The following is a 23,291-nucleotide window of genomic DNA, read 5'->3' as shown; positions in this document are numbered from 1 at the left end:
AATGCCAGTCAGAGTAATTGAATCCAACAGACAGTTAATGGAGGGAGCGTGTTGTGTTATTGAGGCCGGGGTCGGACGAAGGAGAAGAGGAAGGGGAGAGAGGGAGAATCTTTTTAGAATTCGGTGTGCATTACGACACGTCCCTCGTGCTTGGTGTGAGGAGGTGACCTTACGTCCGCATGTTCTACGTCCCCTTCTTCACGGTGATCGGTGTGCAGAACACGACCTGCAGGAATACAGGCCGGCTGCAGGCAAAGGTCATGCAGAGGAGGCATCGGTGCGGGTGCATACAGAATACACATGTAGACATCGCGAAGGACGAATGCAATGCAATCACGAGCATGTTACATAGATTTACACTACCTCACTTATGGCACGTATCGGATGTTACCAACAATTGGCCTCAGGCTGCATCTCAACATGATATGTAACGTCTGTAAACAACAGCAACATAAATAAATCATCACAGAAATATTTGACTTTGAGATGGATTTGATTCAGCAAATGCAAATACACAGTTGCTACCACAGACAAATGCACACCCACACAGCTAAAGGCACATGCGCAAACATTCATGCGCCAGAGGCACAGGCATAAAACCACACACAAATACCAACACATGTGAGCACACACACTGCATTCTGCAAAGCTCCATAGGGCCATTGTGCTGTTTCAATTCACCTATGGATCCAAGGAGACCGAGCTCATTGACATTCCGGCAAACCCAACATCCTGATGGGGTTGACAGGAAGAATTATAGTGTGTCATCACAACCATGTCAACATTGATGATTCTCAAGGCGACAGAATAGAAAATAGCTTTAAATTAAGAGTAATATGAGAAAAATGTTGCCATTTTCACAATGCTTGTGAAATAGGGTTGTTCATTAGGCTGCTGCAGCAACAAGGAGTGTCTCTATGGCAAACGTGCGCCCATAAAGCTGCTGTCAAATAACATTGGGTTTGGTAGTGTGAAATGTTGCTCTGTGTCTCACACGGTAAATGCGGTATATTCATATATGTCCCCATGCGGCTCTAAATGCAGCAGCTGACAAATTGCATCACATTTCTGCGCAGCCTGAACCTTTAAGACTCGGCCCACAGGCTTATTAGCATACTGTTGGGGTTTGGGGGAAGGCTGCTAAACAGCCTTACCTGATGGGCCCCTCAACTCTACATAAGCAATGTTCCCGCTATCACCCACTTCAGCACAAACTCAATCAGTTTCTGATGCTTAACACTAACCCAATCACCCTGTGCTAATGCCATGCCACTTCTGCTTAGGATAATAAATGAGAAATGTCCACAACTGACCTGAAGACACTGACAATCAGCCAAAGCTGGGGGGGGAGGGTTTCATAGGGGAAGCAAAGCAATTAGGGGAAAGTACGGCGTGGAATGGTGTAAGATGGGGAAAAGAGGGTGAGAAAAGAGAAAAAGCAGCTTGTGGGTGGAAGAACAGGGGACGCATGTTAAGAAACCAAAAAGAAAAAAGAAGAGGACAAGTCTCATGTTCGGGTGTGAGGAGGATGTGGCATCTGCAGTGATTGCAGTTGCGGACTAACGCATAAACGCTCCAGATTCAGTGAATCCAAATGAACTCCAAAGATCATCGGGCACTAGGACATTATCAGCAGTGGCAGTGTTATTCCAGCCTATTGATCTGTTCTCACAATAAACTGATGGCATTTGAATATGCCAATACGTTGATCGCAGCGAAAGTCTGAATGATTTGCTTTGGTCTCTGCAGAAGCGTGGACCCCGAGGCTGCAATACAGGATTCCTACACATTCACATTCCCTTTGTTCCTGCTCACAATGTTTTATAATGTATGTTTGATGTGCCCTTTAATCTGCAAGGGTGAACACATTATTCTTTGCTTTGTGCTGACTTTTTTTCTCTCTGTGCTCTCTCCTTTTCTAGGTTTAGCCCTTACGAGTGGTACAACCCGCATCCATGCAACCCAGACTCGGATGTAGTGGAAAACAATTTTACGCTGCTCAATAGTTTCTGGTTTGGAGTCGGGGCTCTCATGCAGCAAGGTAGTTGCCTCAGCCTGTGGCTGCTGTTGCTCTTTGGAGCTAAAGCTCTGTACGTCCCACTGTCTCTGAGGGTTGGGTTTTTTGTCCAAGCCATCGGCAACCAAGAGAGATCTCTGGGGTTCGACTGCTAGAAAGACAAAACTTAAGTAAATGCGCATGTAAAGTTTCTGTATTGATTTAGGTATAGATTTGAATGCCACTTCAGAGGAATTAAATGTTTCAAAACGTTATATTACAACTCAGATTGCAATTTAAAGAAAAGTGTTTTGTTGTTGTAATCAACAGAAGCTAAAATATAGTGTGACATTTATTCAAATATGATACAGTCTACAAATATGTTCTTTGTCATAGTAATGATAGTACTGTAATACCCAGGGTCCTCTCCTCTTGCCCTTGGCCCTTCAGCACCCAGAGACCAGTGGGGTGTGCAGTCAGGATGTGAGGTTACCTTGAGTACATGACTCTCTGGCCCAAACAGCCTGTCACTTCTCCTCGCTGTGCTGAACGATCGATATTGAATGTCTTTGATTTGATGGAGTTGATGCAAACACCTTATCCTCTTTAAAGAGGCATTATTTAAATACTTGACTTGCGGCCGAGACAACACAATTTCACTTGTTTGAAATCCAACAATCATCTTGTCTAAAGTGCTCTCTCAAGTGATTTCATGGTGGTGCATCTGCCTGAGCTGAAAACTTAAAGAGAGTTCTTGAAACAAGTTTGACTGTTTTTAAATGAGCTAATCTCATGTTGTTTTTTTCGCATGTTAAAAATGAACAATGCCTCCTGCCACCTTCAGGCTCAGAGCTCATGCCCAAGGCCCTGTCGACACGAATAGTGGGAGGCATTTGGTGGTTCTTCACCCTCATCATCATTTCCTCATATACGGCCAACTTGGCTGCCTTCCTCACCGTGGAGAGGATGGAGTCGCCCATAGACTCAGCCGATGACCTGGCCAAGCAAACAAAAATCCTGTACGGGGTCGTGGAGGATGGGGCCACCATGACTTTCTTCAAGGTAGCTCTGCCAGGGTGTTTAGCTTGTGTTATGAAATCTTTCTTTCTTACTTATCAAAGTTCTAATCTAAATGTAGCCTGTCCTGTTTTGTAGATGCATTTTTTATTGTGTTTAGCACTAACCTTAGTGGCGCATTCATAAAATGTTCTGTAACTGCTTCACAAGAAAAGCCACCATGTGTTTTGGCAGCTGAACTAGCAGCAGTAAGAAATTGTTAGTTTGCGCTCTTTTTCGATGCGACGAGAAAACAGTGATGCTGATATCCATGAAGTCAAAATGAAAACATAAACCCTGGGTTATTTAATTATATTCAGTAAAAATCAACCCACGAAGACAAATCAATGTTGGGTATTAGTAAAAACAGACAAGAAAACGATACCTGCACTAACAGGCTATTAAAAGCAGAAGAGCAGTTTGAGACTGTGTTGAGCTGATAGTGTAGTAAAGTAATGAGTAAAAAGTCATAATCTTAAAAATAAAGATACAAATAAATAAGGAAGTAGTCCACATGGAAGATAGGATTTTAATTATTTTATGCGCCAAACTCCAAATAAAGCCCAGACTTTTCCTTCGGGGGGGATTTTGTGGTTCAGAGGCGGTTTCTGTTTTTGACAGTGAATGATGGAAGCCAAGAAATGAAGGTGAAACACAATGAAGGAACTTTAGAAGATTTGTAGGATGAGTGTTGGACTCTAAATCATTTCCGTTTTCGGAGGAACTATTGACGTTGATGTGCTTTGTTCATTACGGCTTCTCTGTTTTGCTCAAACCTTTTTGATGTGTATTTTGACTGATGGCAAAAAAAGCTTTCATGTGTATGCATATCTGTGAAGCCAAAGACAAATGTCCACATGAGTGAACCCTTAAGAGGTCTATTAGTATATGTATACTGACCCAGAACATATTACAACAATCATATTGTATAACCACTGGGTCTGTCCTCGGAGGCTCCCTCCTCAGAATCAATAACAATCTCCTTAGTCGTGGGGTCATTCATCTGCAGCAGGGCATTTTCTCACCACTCTACTAAATCACTGAGTTCGGGCCTATTGACGGCCGAAGAGCAAAACCTCCTGAGAAATTCACTTTTTTAGGAATACAAAAAAAAAAAAGTTTTCTTGTACAATGTTGTTTTTTTTTTAAGGATACCCAATACATAATAATACCCAAAAATATGTTAACTGTCAAAATATGTTCGCTGTTATATAAAATTGTATCTAAAAAATGTGTAGCTAAAAAAATGCAGACTGTAAAGATTATCAAACCTGTTAAGGATAATAACTTTAACTTCCTTTTTTGTCATAGCAATATGAAGGGTTTTTTTTCTCCGACTTTGAATCACATTCTTATAGCTGGAGAATGTCGGGTTGACCACTGTATTTATTCCTGATACGCCACCAATCTCATTTCACTTCTATCCTTTGGTATCTCGTAGAAAACAAAAATCTCCACCTACGACAAGATGTGGGAATTCATGAACAGCAGAAGGCAATCTGTGATGGTCAAGAACGTGGATGAGGGCATCCAGCGCGCCTTGACCTCAGACTATGCCTTCCTCATGGAGTCTACCACCATCGAATTTGTCACCCAGCGCAACTGCAACCTGACTCAGGTTGGAGGCCTCATAGACTCCAGAGCCTACGGAGTGGGAACACCTATGGGTAAATATCCTCAAGCCTCTTCATGTATGCCTCTGTGCTGCTTTTGGTAAGCGAGATACTGCAGGAACTGTGTGGCAGATAACGGTACTGTGTATAATGTGGATGATTGATAAGCTCTGAGAACGAAAAAGGTTGACCTGTGTTGATGGGGTCACAGGTGTAATGGTTCAACAGTGTCAGGTGTAAAAGGTTTCTCTTAATGAAAAGCGAATGGCTGAAGAGGTTGAATTTATGTTTAAGGTTAAATTGTGCCCATGGCTCAAGAAACAGGTGCTTTGGCAGCTCTCCTTCAGCAGGGTTGTATTCTTTTCTTTTTCTAGCCATGATGGTTATTTCACGGGAGTATTTACAGAGAGGAGAATCAAACCTGGGTTAAACAATCACAATACTTTAATGGTGTGTTCCAGCCTACTTTGCAGTCACATAAGGCAGTAAGTGCAAGACCGTGAAACAATCACAGAAACCAACCCGAAAGTCAATTTAGTGCAATTCCCTGTGACTTACTTGACACCGTCTGAATTGTGTGCTTCAAACCACAACAACAAAGCACTTTAGAGAATATAAAACAAGCACTAAGACATTTTTACACCTGATTATGTATCTCCGCTCCTGTCAAAAAGTTGCATGGCGACATTTAAAGGTGACCATCCTATGATTAGGCAGAGGAACCAATACCACTTCCTGTATTATGAAAAACAATTTTGTTGCATATAAAATGTTGTTCCATTTAATAAACGTGTAGCTTACAACCCTGACACTCCAAGGCACCCTACCGTAAAGCTGTGTCGCAGAGGTTAGAGTGGTCATGACGAGGCCACGGAGAGCACTTCAACCAACTGTAATAGCCACATACATCATGAGGGATATGAAGGCCATCAAAATATGGAGGATTGATTCTAGCCATCCACATCTGGACCCGGCTACTGCTGATGAGTATGGGGCAGTTATAGATCTGCAGGGAAACCGTGACTGCTGTGGTTGTAACAAATCTGAGGTGATGCTGTGAAATATAGTCCCACTGTGGCCCTTATTAGTGCAGAAGTACTAACACCGATGCCCTTGAGATGGACAGAGAACATGGATCAGCTATATTTCCATTCATGTGATGACGTAGTGTATCAAATACTATATATGACGACAAATTATACCCCAAATAAAATTGTATTCAGCATTAAGTGGGTTGGTATTATAATGCATAAAAGAATAATGATTAAATATGTCAGCTTTCAAAGTTATTATGGCCCTCTAAATCAATTCAATATCTCATAATGGTGTTCACCGCTCAATATTTCAGAAATAAAGTTGATAACAGTTGCCTCTAAAATGTTTCTTCTGTAATAGAAGAGATCTTTAGACAGTTACTTGCATCATTAATTCAAGATAAGTTATATCGTCATGCCATCAGTCCTCTTGGGATAATACTATTCGTATTTCAGATGGTGGCACTCTCCTTGTTTCCTTGACCCAAACACCATGAAGACCCACAGCCTTCATGGCAACCTGTGGCCTACAGCTTTGGCCGTGTGTATCACTGTTTTGCAGCACATTGCCTGTAGGGCTGTTGCAGCAATAAACCAGAGCAAGCTGTAAAATAAGCCTTAACCTTCTAGTTCTTGATGGCTTCCACACTTCCTTTTCCCAAAACGCAAATGCACCATCTACAGCTATCGACTTAAACTGTGATCACATTAATACTTGAGGCCAGACAGTGTGGGATTGATGGATGTCCTCTAGTGTTGAACATCTGTCAGGTAGTTGTGTATGCACAGTGTGTAAAGCACAGCGCTTTTCCATTTGCCCGGGCCCCGCTCTCCATATCCTCCTCTCTGAGGACCCATCCTATTAGCATTTATCCAAGGCCTGCTTTGTTAGGCCATCATTAATCATTTGAAATATGAGGGAGCCTGAACCAGGGGACTCGGATGCTTGATAGATTTCTCATCTTCGAATGCAGCAAGCATATGCTCTTCACATGCACATGCATTTACACAAGTGCACAGTCACAGCCGTACGTACATGCACAGAATGGATTAATGTATTATGCACTGCATTGTCTCAAAGTCTGCATGTCACAAAGTGGTTTTGAGCACATGTACTGATCAGGTATACACTAAAAGAAATAAACTATTTGTGATGAAAGAAGCAAACGCTGACATGCTTTTAAAAGAAATCGGTGGCACCTTGAGTAATTTTCTTTTTTTGTGTTATTGTTCATTTTGTCAGTCTACATACACAGAGAGGTGGAGATGAAAGGATGATGGATGGCAATAGGTAAATGATAAATGAGCTAGAGGGAATCATTTTAAGGGGCTGACAGGTAAAACTGTGTGAGAGCAACAGACAAAGTGATGCTACCTGCTACCTGGGGCCACAATGAGTTCATTTCCCTTTGAGTTTGAGCACAAAATGTTCCTGTGTTCGTAAAATGATTTCAATTAGCCCACATTATACAAATTTTACATTTTAAAACTCTTTCATCTCTTTTAAGTCACTAAATAAGCAGATGGAATGGAAATGTGCAACCAGGCTTCATTATGTATGAGTTCTGTAATCATATAAATACACTAACAAGCTTTTGAACCAGTTTATAAATGAAACATGAATGCTCACAGTAAGCATTAATCTTTCCTGGCCTGGTTCGGGGCAGAGAGTGTGTGCTGCGCTTCGTCCGTGTGTTGTGTGACACACGCTGTGGATGCGAGAGCAACACGACCCCACTCGGGTACCCTGCTATGATTACTCCTCCTTTGATCAAACCAGCACCCGCTGTGTCTTAATGCCTTGTCACTAATTCTGGCGCCTTCCCACCGTCTATGGATTTGGGTTCTTTTACTCATCATGATATTAACATGCATAAAAACACAGCGATAGGAGCAACCCTATCTCAGATACACACGTTTAATCCCAAACACTTTCACCCATGTAATGTAGACTCTACTGGGCTTCTCTGCTTTTTCCCCCTGTTTATGCGCAACATTTATGGCATATGAAAGTGTTTGCAAACAGCAGCTAATTCGTCAGAATCAACAGCAGCTCTGCTGCACAAAGCCAAGTCTTTGTTGCCAACTCCCTGTGCATTATAATTCACACACTGCAGAGAGGAGTGAGAATTTTGGAGTCACTCTGTGAATATAGGGATTAGTGGGATTTGACGAAGGACTTACAAAAAAACTCCCTCTAAGCAGCCAACAATAACATGACAGGTTATATGATCACATGCGAGCCAGAGTGTGTTTCATACACCCACCACCATTGGTTATATATACACAGATACTCAACAATAGGCATAATCAGGTTTTATCAAATCCCGCTATTATCCATGCCCACTAATCTCATGTGGTTTTCTCGCAGGATCTCCTTACAGAGACAAGATCACGATAGCCATCCTGCAGCTCCAGGAGGAAGGGAAGCTGCACATGATGAAGGAGAAGTGGTGGAGAGGAAACGGCTGTCCTGAGGAGGAGAGCAAGGAGGCCAGCGCTCTGGGGGTGCAGAACATCGGCGGGATCTTCATCGTGCTGGCTGCAGGGCTGGTGCTGTCTGTGTTTGTGGCAGTTGGGGAAGTGATTTACAAGTCTAATGAGAACGCCCAGCTGGAGAAGGTATGAGTCTTTTCTGATGCATCACATTAAATCCGTTTTGCCGTATATTCCTTGTCTCAGAGAATTGTTCTTTCTATTTGGAGGAGTTTTTGTTCCGTATTGTCGTCTCCATACGCACCCGTCAACCTACTTGTGCATAACTCTTGATCATTTTTATGGTAAACTAAGTTATACATCAAATACATGAAATCAAACTATACAATACAGAATACACACTGTGTTGTACACGTGTAGTATGACTTTGGTTTGCATGTTTGTTCTTTTTTGCAGGTTTTGGGAATGAGTTGGCGATTAAAATACTCACATGCCTTTATGCGTTTGGACCCTTTGTCGCTGTGGTTTTCCCTCCTGTCCATACTGGCCGTGAAGAGATCCCATGAACTAAAACTAATATGAGGTTTCATCCATCTGAGTTTGCCAAATGGGTAATTTACAAAGTAGTAGTATAGTCCCTGTAGCACACAATTCCTTCTTGCGTTTCAGACAGTGCTGAGTTCCTTGCTGAGCTGCAGTGGAGAAATAAAGTGACATCATGTTGTACTTTTAAGACTTTAACTGCCCCTCTTTATTTCATGCTGAAATTGACAATTCATATTTTGTTTGAATGAAGGACTGTGGATTTTATCTCCCGTCTCTTAATATGAAGTCACATTAAGGGATCTCTGCATGGTCAGTATGGACAAGTGGAATAATCACTGCTGCAGAAGGCTGCATGTGAGCGTTGTTTATAAGACAGACTTGGAACAAAAAATGTGAATTGGCCTTTTGAGGATTTGTCTGAAAACAAAAACATTCACCATTCAGTGCAGCATATTTGCAGCCTTTTTTCCTTCCCCCCTCTGGTTATGTTTCTTTCTAGCAAGGAACAGAATATATATTCACAGTGTTCTATCTGTGCTCTATTTTAGCACTGAGTGCACATGATTCATCACACAGTATGGAGTATGTATTTTAGAGCTCTTTAACTCCTACAATGATTTTTCCAGCTAATTGTGAAAGTCCTTTTGATAGCGTCTTTTAATTATTCACATCTACATAATTAGCCCAGTGCAGCGGTGTGTTGTATCATTGCAACAGTAATACGTTTATGGCTTATTTTTAAGGTCTGCGTACGTTTCAGAGCACATCTCAGCTATCATTAATCATAAGCCGCAGGACTGGGTCACAATATTCAGATCATTTGCAGATGCAACAATCTCTAGGCTACTACGGTGCTAGTAATTTACATGCAGATAAACAGCCTCTCCTCTATTTACTTTCCTTGCAAATCTCCTCCACCCTAACATTACGAGCTTTTTTTTACCCTGTTCATCCTGCTTTTCTCCATCACTCTCATCCATATCCCGCCTCAATGTTTTTCAACATTTATTTTTCTCTCCCCCTTTCTGGCTCTCATAACTTCTGTAATCACTCATCATCTTGAGTATACAAAATATCTCATTCATGCACCAGCCAAATATATGTAAAAATTGAGAGGGAAAAAAAATACCAGCGACAGATATCCATCTCACACCCCTACGCACATACACGAACAGAAACATAATAGCTTCATACTTTACTGCTCTCTCTCCTCTTTCACGTCTTCTCTCTTCCTACACCCTCTCAGAATTTGAATTAGATTTTGCATAATCAGAGAGTGAATGTATGGGAATTTGCCTTAGCAATGTTGATGCACAAGCATATTGACATTTATAGGATTTCACACCACATCCATAATGCAGGGACAACAGAGGCGCATATTACAGTTACATAACATGTGTCAGTCTATGAGGAGGTGATTAATGTTTTAAAAGAAGGTACCAATATTTGGAGATTTATTCTGCTAAAGTGGATATTTTGTCCTTCATTGTTATATTGTCTACTGCCACGCTAAACATTGCAAGTGATGTATGTTTCTCTTTATTCTTGGCAGGGTGCAAAAGGCTCTGAAACTGCATTCACACCTTTTTGTAAAGCTGAAAAGGGGAAAATCTGAGACGCAGGCCTTTTAAACGAAGATTTAAAAAGAAAATAATGTTCAAACAAATTATGATATTAGACTGACTACTACATTAGTTAGTGTTAAGCCTTAACTTATTTTCAAAGGTTTCAATCGATCATTGATTGCTGTTGCATATTTGCGCATGTAAGCATCTATCTAACCATATTTTCAGCTTGTAAATGATACTACCCAACTCGCATTATAAGACTACTTAAATTATTCCTCATCCAGCTGTTGGATAATTTTGGAACTGTTGTGGGTTTCTTTTTCATGTTCAACATGAGTCAGAGTAATGTTTGAATGTCTGCATACTTTTGGCCAAGTATTGTTTCATGATATAAACACAGAAACAATATTAACTTGCTAGAATATTTATCATACAAAACATATCAGCAATTAATCTCTTTTCTGGCCAATATCCAATACGTTTTTTTTAAAGAAGATGTTGGCTAATGGCTATATTTTGCGCAGTTGCATTTTGTTGAGAAGTGTAGAGAAAAAGCACAGTGCCAGCTTTAACATTTCCCTCTTTCCTGTTGCCTTCTGCAGCGATCATTCTGCAGCGCCATGATGGATGAGCTACGTGTGTCTCTGAAGTGCCAACGTCGTCTCAAACAGAAGCCTCAGCCGCCCGCCATTGTTAAGACAGAGGAGGTCATTAGCATGCACACATTCAACGACCGCAGACTCCCAGGAAAGGAAACCATGGCATGAACGTTAAGCGTACCCCGAACACACACCATGATTAAAAACCATGGAGGGGAGGCGGGGTCAAATTAACGCTGACTTAACCACAGACTGAGGTTAGCAGTCAAAACAGGATTCCTTTTTGAACCCACTTGCTTATGTAGACAGATGTTTCCTGTGGAAATATAGATACCTGAGCAGTGTCACCTCACTGTGACGTTCACTTTTTAAAGGGAGCTGGAAAGGAACTTGAAAGTATACACATTATAAAGGGATCCAAGCAGTTTGGGTCAAAACGTAAGTCTGGTCTACACTAGAAGTGGACTTAAACATACATACACACGTAATACACACACACACACACACACACACACACACACACACACACAAACACACACACACACACTCTCTCTCTCTCTCATCTGACACACTTTACATCTGTGCAGAAGGGAAAACTCTATTGTGACAGTAACACCAGATGTAGTTTTTCTGTTGATGTCAATGCCCTTTTGTCTTACCTCCATGTGTGTTTGACCCAATCGGTCCCTCCCGTCAGTGGCTTGAGTGTCATTCAAATGATTTAAACAAACTAATCTCCCACCAACAAAGGGAATGGTAGTCAGTGCCAAATGTTTTACTATGAACCGATGTAAAAAAAGTAATATTTGGTTTGGAATCATCAATGCTGATCTTGTCGAATACTCATCGTTTTCTTCTGTAATGCCTTTCTTGTGCCAAAGTTCTGCCATTGTGAAGAACTTTCTACCATGCCTAATATTATGTTCAAAGCCTCTACAAGCAATGTATACTGTCAAAGTCCTTATTCATGTTCGTCCTTACATGCTGTCTGCAGTTTTCACTCTGTATCAGTTGTTGTTTAAAAATGCAGGATTTCTACAAAAATGTTTGTTTTTGTACAAGAACAAGAAGTTTTGTAGTACTTTGTATCACGGTAGCCCCTCCTGTGGACAAAATATGTAGCAGATACCAACTCAGCCCTCAAATTCTGTCAACTGGTGGCTGTGGGGCTTCAAACTCTGCTGTGTAGGGTTCATTTCTCTCATCAATCAGAGATTCTGTCTTTTTTTCTGTCCGTTTCATGAGGCAAGTTGTACATACTGTCTGGGGACAATGTGGTGGATGTTGGTGGATAAGCAAGACACTGAGGACAACTATGTGTAGCTATGATGAGTCACCTTAAAACACACGGTAAAACATGCAAATGTTGCTTGTGTTAAAACATAGCTGTCATGACCAAGCTACAATTTTGTTACCAGGCTACATTTTCGCCCGAGTGGATCGAGAGGAATTCAAGTTTTTTTTTCATGGGATCTTTGACAGTATTAAGTTCTAAAATACTTTTAAGTCATAAGGCAAACTGCTGCACTCGAAGAGGAAAAACGTCACTTGATTTTAGAAAATTATTTAAACTAGATGTGTTGAAATAATCTCAGCGAACAGACAGATTCTCTTTTAGAAAAAAATACTTTGAAAACTCAATTTTTGACATCAGCTACTCAAATTTGCTCAATTGCCATTTAAACTTCTAATTGTATTTGTCAGCTTTTTTAACCATTCCGACTTGGCGACTCTTATCTGATCACGTGATATGATCGGAAGCTCTCGAGCAGCTACTAAGTGGTGAGCTTGTTTTCTCACCTGCTGTTTCCATGTGCAGCAATTGATTTTGAACCTCAGTGACGGGCGACCTGTGAATGTATGTAACAGTACAACTGCAGTAAACGTGACGTGGAAATGACCAGCTGCTTCGAGGCACTTCCTGTATGTCTCACCTTGGCTTGTTGCTTTACTTGTGTTTCCTGAAGGGGACTTGAGTGACCCGCCAGGGTGTGGGTGATGATAACCCGTGGGCGGAGCAGTTCATTTATCCACTAATTGTCTCCAGATTCTTTATACAAAATGACACAATCACATTTGGCCCAACGGCATTTCTTGTCGGTTCACTCCGTCTGTTGCGAAATGACAAGCATACTTGGTCTTCTTACACTACTCAGTTATTAATCATTGGATGTGTTATTCCTGGGATTTCAGTGCCAAAAAGAAAAGAAAAAAAACACAGCCCAACGCAAGGGAAGACATCTCTGCTGTACATGAATGGAATGAGTCAAATACTTATTTAAAACATCCACATGATACAACTTGACAGGGAAGACATCATCCTGAAACACGTCGCTGTTCTACGAGTGTTGCTTGTCATTTCCCACGCAGCTGGATCCAGTGGTGCGAGCTGATGTGATTGAATACCTGGAAACATTTGTTGAAAACATCTTCAAAGGCTTGGCTGTCCTATCAAAAACAAATATGAGCTCATGGAATTGGACATTGATGCAAGGTTTTACAAAAAATGTCATTAAAAATGTCATAATTGTATTTTGGCCTCATATTATTCATTCAGGTATTTTATTTGTTTGAGAACAAATGAACTGAAGAGAGGGTATGTTTTGTTAACCTAATGCCATGAAGCATAAAGATGACTTACAATATTTGGAAACGCCATCCTCTTCTAATTGATTGACGGAGGGCATTAGCTAATTGCTAAATTGTTCATCAAATCAGGAAAAACTGTTTTTCTGACTCGTCCATCTTTCCATCGGGCTGTTTATCACACTTTCTGACCAAAGAGCTTTTGAAATACCCCCTTAAGAACGCAGAAATCCAGATGACCGTGAGTATATAGAATACACAATCATACTCGGGAGACTGCACCGCCTGACAAAAAGGGCCCGAGAATGTTCTACGCCTCCTGACTATCTGATTTTTCATTGTTTATTGTCCTTTCCCTCCCACAGGCGGGCCATCAGACAGTTCTGGGTTTCTGACAAGGTTTTCTGGGAGTAATGATGAAAACTGTTTCTGCAGCCCGAGCGCTGTCCCCACAACATAAATGGCCACCCTGTCTGCCCTCCAGATTGACAGGGAAGGTCAGAGCATGCGTCAACGCGTTCAGCAGCCACCATTTAGTCTGTCACACTCATTTCCATCATATTAAGTCCTCTTCCTTCGTTTTCCTAAGTGGTCATTGGAAAGGTATCCTTGAATAACATCTTGTTCATTAGCAATTAATGGCCAAGATTGCCTTGTGGACTGAAAATTGCTTTCTGAATGTGACTTTGGTTTGTCATACAGATTTTATAGGCCAAACGCACCTCCCAAGAAAGGTTTTGAGAAGGAGGAAATGTATCTCCTTTGCTCATTTCCCAATGCGTTTAATCATTCAGGATGCCAGAATCATGTAAATCCACATTTTTTCCCCTTTAAACAACAGTTGATGCACTTAAAGGTGAGCGACATAACGACATAGCATAAATTATCAGATTCCCTTACAGTTCATGGCAATGACACAAATTAATGAACTGGGGTGCTCTTTGTCAAAATTAGATTTTTATCGTTTTTGCACCAATGTTTCCGTCACATATTCAATGTCTTGACTAACCATAAAACAGACATTGCTGTTCTGTTATTGTATTCAGTTTTTATGAGCCATTGGTCGGTCCACAGTTTGGTCCAGACTGAAATATCTCCACAATTATTGAAGTCGTCATAATATTTTGTCGTGACATTCTTGGTCCCCAGACAATTAATCGTAATTCTTTTGGAGACTTTCCCTTTGTATCGATCATGTCCCCCTCAGGATACATTTTAATAACTTTTGATCCCCTGAGTTTACATTCATTGTCAAAATCAATCAATAAAATTGGAATTTGTCATCACTTTGGTTTGTGACTCTGAACTAATGTCATTCTCATCAGCATCAGCTGTACTTTATGTTTAGTGCTAATCTGCAAATGGCATTATGCCGTATGTAAGATACACTGATATTGTTAACATGGAAAACATTATACCTGCTAAACATTAACACGTTAGCACTTTCATTGTGCTCTTGTTAGCATGCTGATGTTAGCATTAAGCTTTGATTAAGTACTGATGTGCCAAAGTACAGTAGAGAGCTGCGAGCAAAACTATAAACTATCTTAATGTTGTTTACTTCATTATCGGAAAAATATACACTACCCCAGTACATATGGGCATAATTAGAGGCTATGAGTCATTATGGGCATAAAGCCCCACTTGCTGGCAACATGAAAAACTGTAGTTTTGATGGTACGAGACTGGGTAATAATGCATGGAATAAATAAAAAGCTTGGTTGCTGCTGGGGTTTATCAGTATTTTACAATTTAAGGTTGGCTGTAAATAGTTTTAAAATTGTGTTTTTAATAAACTAGAAACACCCCATGCTGACAATGAAGTGCTGCAGGAAGCCAACAGCCAACTTGGAAGTTACCTCGACACCTTTTTTTAGGATTGTGTAGAAAATAAACTCTGTGGCAAACAAAAGTTCACAGTACTTGCACGTTATTTCCAAGAAGATGATCTTAAAATATGATCAACACTTTTATGACTTTTGAAGCGTTAACGCAATTTCCAAATCAAAAAGAAAGCTTTAGGGTTAGGATTGACAAACTACACTACGTCACATGATGTCGACGTCACCACCACTGAGCTTCCAACGTGTTCTTTGATTTGGCATCATACCTCTTCAAGGATGTCTAAAGAGTACAAGAATGTCCTTGTGATGATGTTTATAGTCCACTACAACCACAGTAATCTCACTTAGCAACTTTCTGGCAACTGCCTTTTTTAAGACACAAAAAAAGTTTAAAATTAATGTTGTGCTGTTGAACGAAATGTGAAAGTCTGCTAACTCATTTCTGGGTTTTATCACTCATTCCTGCTACACTCTGTGTCAAGTGCCTAAGTGGGGAAACCATCAAAGATCATGCCGAAAGCATTGAGCTACAAATCTGGATGACACAAATATGTTGCTATGTGGGCCCGACATGTTCAAGAAATACAATTGTCTGATTTGAAAAAAGTACTGGTCATGACGAATCGCTGTTCAGTCGGCCTCTTGAGGCCCTGCGTTCACACAACATGCCAATGCACAAACTTGGTAAGGCGGGAGTGACTTCGCCCGCATGTCCCCTACAGAAGGTGGAAGACAAACACATTGAGCTTCATCACCCTGCACCTGAAATAACTCCTGAAGTTCTTGAGGAACAAAAAGGGGATTTGGTCTGAGGGTAGCCTAATTACAGTCACCACAAAGCTGCAACTTGAATGCACCAACAGGAGTCCACACACTTTCTGAAGTGTGTAAGCAAACACCTTTTTAGTCAGCACAAGCAACAATGATGTCTTTCATTACAACCGTCAGAGAGGAGAGATCCAGGGGCTGAAGGGGACCTGAAGGGGACCATTTGTCTCATGTGTCTTTTGTAAGAACCGCTTTGGTAGCAAGAGGGTAACCAAAGAGTTGTCTGATGCCCAAACCCTAATGGAATGGCTACTGCATGAACATAAACTGTGGCATTAGACAGCCCTCTATGCATCGGACAGTACAACAGGTCCTGTATCTCAGCTGTGAGGTAATCCATCTCCTGGAAGGACACAGTCACCTCCTTGGTGCCCATGAAGGAACGCTGTGGAGCTCGAGATGATAACGCAGTCGCATTTTGCGAACACGCAGTTGTGCGCAACTCGTAAAACTTTATTAAAGGACGAGCAAAGCAAAACAACGCAGAAGACGGTGGTCTTCCGTGGGAGGCTGATGTACACCAGTCATAGATCAGATATTGGCATCATTACTGCGGAGACATTGTCTCAGTAGTGGTGGAACGTTGGCGGGAAGAGCAGAGACTTCAATGGCGTCAATCTTGAGCTCTGGTTTGCTCGCATTGCGGCAAAGAATCTCAGCTCAGCAATGCAGCAAGGCGATGTAGCAAAGTGTTGAGAAAGATCCCACTGCGGTTTCCGTTATAGCCCTTGGCTGTATGATTACCTATTTTACCCTATCTCTGTATCTCATTCTGTCCTCCCTGAAAAGCTGGCCCTTCTTACTTTATTGATGGATTGGTTTTATCTACTGGGAGCCAAACAGGATAATTTCAAGATACCGATCCTTCTCTTTTCTTTAATTAAATTGTGTTTAGTTTATTGGTATCTAAGTTTAGGTTCACATAGCATCCAACACCTACACATCACTGCTGCTACTACGTTATAAAACAATAATGTATATGTTATTTTTTAAATCATCGTAAATTATGATGAGAAGATTCATAGTACAGCAGCATAAAATAGCATTCTGAAAAAGTCAAAATGTAGTACGTCTATAAAAAAAAAAGAGTCATACATCGTGTTGAAAAAAGTTATAAAGAAAATACAGCAGAGTATGACACTAAAAGTAATAGTATGTCGTAAAAATCACAGTATACTATTTCAAAAAAGTCAAAATGTACAAAAAAAAGTCATACTAAATTCAGTGTCATAAAAAACATGTCAATAAAATGTAAAAACTAAATTATTGTATATCATCAAAAATCCTCAAAAGTTATGTATAGTGTGACACACAGTATGTTATGCATTTTGTAGTAATCTCACAAGTCATGGAAAAATGCCAATTTGTCACATGGAAAAAAATGGAAAAAAAAAAATCATGTTTGACAACCTGATAAATACATTTTAAATGGTATATACATGGTATAGAGACTTTTTTTTAAATGTTAAAAAGTACAAGTATAGTATGTCGTAAAATATCATAAAAAGTATATACAATTTTAGTGAAAAACATCACAGCGCAGTGTTTCATTAAACTAAGTGGTAAATGTTAGATGGTGCATTTGTTAAAATGCGTAATTTTAATTGTGTTCCATCTGCTAATGAAATTAGATCCACACAGAGGATATTATCCATTTCCCCCGACTCCCAGCATACAGAATAACAAATCACTCATCTCACAATCTATTATTATTTGCTTTTGAACTTTTGAACATTTGATTAGCACACAAAAAACTCTAATAGTCACTTATAATATAAGTGTATAAATTGTGTGTGAGCATCTCCACCATTTGCCACCTGTATGCAGGTTTCTACTTGCGTCCAGGGGGACGCCCTGTTCAGACTGCAAATGAATATCAATTGGAAGAAGTGATCTTTTGTGTCATTTAGCAATTTGTTTCGATGTGATTTTCTATCTGGATGTTTTTTCCCAGTGGCAGATGTGTTGTGGTGGGTGGCAGCTGCAGAATGGAGGAGCACAGCTTGCTACGGGATGTCGCCCGGCTCCGTTACCCCGAGAGTCTTTTCCACTGACAATGTTTTCATTTCTATTTGCTTTACGTTTAACTGGTGAGTTCGATGCCCTGACGGCTATGTCAGACAAATGACAGTGCTGGTTCTCCTCTTGGAGTAGAGGTGAGAGAAACTAATGGAACATTTGCAGGCTATTTCATTTTCATGACATATTCTGCACTTACAAGGTTGTGGCTGAATATGACACTAAAATCAAATTCTTCGATAGACATCTTGATGCTGCTTAGATCCAAAAAAAAAAGGCAGAGACTGATTCTGCAAATGAGCTCACTATCTGATGACATCTGCTGCATTTTTTTTTTCATGTAGAGATCGGAAATAACAGTGTTGAACCAGTCACATCTCCTGACAGGGGAATACTGTGTTGTTCACTGCTGTCAGATAGCACTCTCTTTTCTCACCAAAATCCTCCATTAGGTTCTCTCAAACAAATGTTCTCTCCCTCCCCCTCTCTCTGCCTTTGAGTCATTCATACTGTTGATTCCACCTCTGGAGAAATACATCAGGCATAACGCCCTTTTCTTTCATCAAGGCAGCGGCTTTAAAGTAATTTTCCTCCTCTCATAGAGAGCCAAATGGAGACGAGAAGATGTCGATTCTCTCATTTCTTTGTCTGTCCCCTTTGATCTCTCTCAACATGAATTCCCAATGCAAAGAAAGTAAATGGGATTTTTTTTCTTCCTCTGGAGCATGGTTGATCATACAAAATTGACCACAAATGACTTCTAAAGACCCCTATGTTTTGCTCCCAAAAAAAAAGTACACCCCAAAACATGCTCCTGGCTATCATTACTCATAGTGCATTTTAATGAAGGATGAATAATTCAGGGTGCACTTGCACATGCAACAAGCCCAGTGATGCTGATGCTGTGAACATCTTTATGGACGCACGGCCATCTGCGTGCATGTTTGTGTGTGTTTTTTGGAGGCCAAGGAGGTTTTTGTGAGAAAGGACAAAGGTTTTAGCGGTGCCTGCATGCCAGTGTGTGTTTCTGTCTGTCGCGTTAACAGACTACAGTTGTGATTTATCTTGTATTCCCAGTGCAGGGGCCCCCTCTATCTCACTGGAAAGGTTAAAGCATACAGCCTGGAGGCGGTACTACAAAGGTCAACATGCAGTTTAGGAATGAGGAATAGGACGACAGAGAGAAAGACAAAGAAGAAATGTACTCCTTGTCCGTGCACTGCCTGGAAACACAGTGCATTGTTTGCAGCCAAGGCCCAGCTATATTATCCTTCAGCTCCCTCCGTCTTCTTCCTATCACCGCCTCCCCGCGATACCTTCAATATCACATCCCATAAAAACAGCTGACCTTGAAAAAAAATCCTCTCCAGAGATTGTGTAGGAAAAAGGGAAGATATAGGAAAATGATGGCGGGTAACAAAAGGAAACTGTAAACAAAGAGAATACATTTAATGGACCCCCCAAGATGTGCTTAGCAGAGAGACGGAGAGCCAGCTGCTTATAAAAAGCAAGACATGGGCCATTAAAAAGGAGCAGGCAAATAGAGAGAGGGCTGTGAAGAAACACCAGCTTCTTTGGTGAGTCAGATGTGTTGAAGTGATTAATCTGCACTAGATGTGTCCTTCACGGGCCTGAGGGGAGGACTGATACAGCGGCACCAAGTCGCCCCCTAGTGGAGGAAGAAGGGGAACTGCGTCATGAAATGTACTTTAGCTTTGAGTTGTCCATCACTGGCTTGAGTTTCAGTGTCAGGTCGCTGCTGGATCGATGCGTCGTACTTGTTTTCGTTATTGAACTGGCGTCAAAAACTTCTTGGCAAAAAACAAGTCGTAGAATACAGCAGAAAACTCCAGTTTAAGTGATGAATTGCATTTTTAAGGGTTGGATAGAACAATGATTTTAATTACAAACTAATATATTAATTATTTTAGAAATAAATCAATGGTTTTAAGTGTATGAAAAAAGGAAATGATCCTTTCAAGGAGATGTGTGTTGGTCTGATTATCGTATCCAAAATAAAGGCCACAATTTGCAAAATGATTATTATTTTAAAAACATTGCTTCTAAAACCCAAAGATCCTTTTTTTGATACAAAACAGACATTTTGCAAATCCTTCCTATTTAGAAGCTATAGTGCAAGCAAGATTAAGGGCTTTTTGCAGATTATGACTGCTTATTATTGTAATGTCATTAAACCAGCCAATTAACTTTGTTATTGATAGTATGTCTGATAAAAATGTCTTGTTTTTATTAATTTGCCTTTCATGTAATGTTTGTGTTTGTGTAGAACCTGAGAAGAAAGCCATCACGTTTATTAAAGGTTAAGGAACCCAAATAGGAAATAGTGCAGGATGTCAAGCAATACAATAATGAGAATGTATGTGAGTCATTGAATTTAATACGATTGATTATGACGATGTGAAAACTAGCTATGTTTGGAAAATTCTTTCATTAAAAAATGTACTTCATTGATTTAGTATTGCACTTCATGTTGGGTGACTTTAAAGAAAATGTGTTTCCTTAATTGTGACCTTCCTGAATAATGCATGCTAACTGCACATGCAACCTCCATTGTATACATTTGGGAACACAACGTTGACAAAACAACATTCATCAGGACTTTACTGAGCTAGACGCTTGGTTGGCCAAGTACCATTAGTAGTAAATACATTAATAACATTATGCTTATTGTTTCATAAATCCCATCTTAAAGAATTCCAGAAGCCAAATGTGTATAAAAGTGAAATTTACAATCTGATTCACATAGAAAATGATATACCACTTCAATGTCTAGTAGGAAATTGTACATACTTTAATGCCAATATAATAGGTTTATTTTCCAATCAAGTAAAACATTTAAGACATATTTAAAAATCCAATCCAAGATTCACAGAAATAAAAAAGGCAGTACACTTACATTGGGGCTAATGAGTGATATGCACATAGAAGAGCATTTTCCCCCCAATCAAAAGCAATCAGTGCTTGGCTCCCGACATGCTCCAGAGAAGGAGAGAAGACTCCCTCTGGCCACGATGCAGAGATTAAAAACATAAACAAACATGAAAATGTGAGGTTACTCGTCAACACAAGGCTGTCTTGGTTGGCTTTATAGGTCCTTTTGAGGTCTGATGTTTTAGTATGACTTCATGTGCATATACACAATGTGAATCTGACATATTTCAGTTTAAAAAAATAAACGCTCATCCCCAAGAATACATCGTTTCTCCAGTCAAGGCAGAGCACAGAGCAGCTGACAAAGGCAACGCACCGAAACAACCACAGGAGGGAGCAGTGAGACTGAGGGTCCTGTCTGCGCTCATGGCATATACATCCTGTCTGTCTCCAGAGACTGTTGGTCATTGTTAAGGATAATTCAGCTTTAGGTCCTGAATATGGCCCAAAATTCTGTTGGCTTTGTGGCTTTTCTTTGGCCCAGTGTGCATGGTTTCATTTTAGCCATTGCTTTGCCGAGCTGCTGAAAAATGTAGACAACAAAGGTATTTATTCTAATTGAAGCTTTTCAATGTTCAAATGGTGTTTAAATGCTCCTCTCAGGTTTGAGAAAAGCCAATTAATTCAAATTCAAATAGATTATCTGGAAATTACAAAGCCGAGGGAGCTGTGCCCTCTGCTTTTTGTGCTAAGCTAATGCTAAAGCTGGCGCGAGCAGTATATCTGAACGGACCAAAGTGAGACTGATAGCAATCTTCTAACCCTAACATGGCAGACTCCTAAAAAAGGTCCCGCTCACAATGTAGATATACATGTCATATTCTAAGCTCATGAACATGATTAGTCTTAGTTTCAGGCATTGTTACTGTCATGAAAACATCATTTTGAAGAATGGATTCAATTTCCGTAAATAATTCCCTGTAAATCCTCAAACACACTGTTCCCCAAACCTAAAACAAATGTGTTTTACTTAACATTTATGCGTTTTCCCCTATATAGCAACAATATCAGGCAAATGTTAAATACGTTTATGAAAGTTTCCACAGACCAAAATCACACGATCAGTTATGAGTTATTTTATAGAGTTGAAGTGAAACTGGAACTTTCAGGTTCAGTTAAAGAGATAAAAATCTGAATCAAATGGAGGTTTGTAGCAACATTATAATAATTTTTTTTTTAAATCCTTAAAAATAGAGCCGCTCAACTGTGTGTCTAGTGGCTCTCTTCATATGTTAAGATAAGGACGCTGTTTTATTTTTTAATTATCAAATGGTGTTTAATCAATATCTATGTTTCTAGCGGTCTTCGGCCGACAACATTTGTGTGAGGGGTCGCAGCTCGGACACGTCTAATTACTGGACATCATGTGACAAAACAACCTGAATTATCCTTTTAACTCCAAACAAGTCCTGTTAATGAAATAAAAGATTAAAACAAAGATGTGAATCTAATTTATCTGCTTTTCTAAATAAATATCACAATCTTTGTTAACATGGTGCCACGTGAGTGATATAATCTCTACAGTGCCTTTGAACACTGCACAACTCCACAGAGCAGGTGGATCCCTCTTCATCAGGCATGTTCTTCATCAACACAACTGCACGGAAGAAATGCACGAATGTGAAGAAGCTACATTGTAGTATTTGGATCTGGGTCCCTACGACGTGTGAGCACTCGACATCTTTCTTGTTTGGACCTTCTGCTGAGATACAACTGTACATTCATGTTCACCTTTGTTTGGTAACGAGCAAAACCCTCTGCAACAGGTTTGAAGCCAACATGGATGAGACGCTTCGCTCGTGTTGTCTCATATTTGCATGATTCAAAACTTAAGACAAGTTGGAAAATATTCATCACACGATTCTACCAATTTGCAGCCTTGACAAAACTTTAACAATAACCATTGTATTATGAGGAGATAATGAGAGGGCGTCTTGGCTGTGTTGAATACTGAACAGGACAATTAGCAAGAGATCAATCAGTAGTTACATTGATTGGAAGAAAATATGAAGCTACTAACAATAATAATATCACTATATTTTACCGCGGCCGTGTTTTTTATTCATAACTGGCATTAACAAGTGTTCAGTTTCAAATGTAGGCCCACTGCAACATGAACTGTAATACTGCAGCCAGATGCAACATCTTTCATGAGTTAGTTTTAAAAAAGCACTTTTAACAATATTCATCTCCATAAACATTTAGAATGACGTC

The 23,291-nt window shown here is 40.2% G+C and overlaps 1 protein-coding gene across 2 annotated transcripts in view; it reads left to right on the top strand.

Annotated features, from left to right (window-relative positions):
* The window catches only part of LOC137785354 (glutamate receptor ionotropic, kainate 2-like), a 54,831-nt gene extending 40,168 nt beyond the window's left edge, over positions 1-14,663 (top strand). For both annotated transcript variants that reach the window (XM_068576504.1, XM_068576503.1), the window contains exons 12-16: positions 1,923-2,041; positions 2,841-3,058; positions 4,494-4,719; positions 8,071-8,321; positions 10,852-14,663. In XM_068576504.1, the coding sequence (XP_068432605.1) occupies positions 1,923-2,041; positions 2,841-3,058; positions 4,494-4,719; positions 8,071-8,321; positions 10,852-11,016 (979 nt within the window). In that variant the 3' untranslated portion in view covers positions 11,017-14,663. The remainder of the gene's footprint in view (positions 1-1,922; positions 2,042-2,840; positions 3,059-4,493; positions 4,720-8,070; positions 8,322-10,851) is intronic.
* Positions 14,664-23,291: the final 8,628 nt, after the last annotated feature.

The sequence above is a fragment of the Clinocottus analis genome, unplaced genomic scaffold, assembly GCF_023055335.1.
Source record: "Clinocottus analis isolate CAN_PGR_092001 unplaced genomic scaffold, fCliAna1.0.p SCAF_15, whole genome shotgun sequence".
In the NCBI taxonomy this organism is placed as follows: domain Eukaryota; kingdom Metazoa; phylum Chordata; class Actinopteri; order Perciformes; family Cottidae; genus Clinocottus; species Clinocottus analis.
This window is presented reverse-complemented; position numbering and strand designations above follow the sequence as displayed.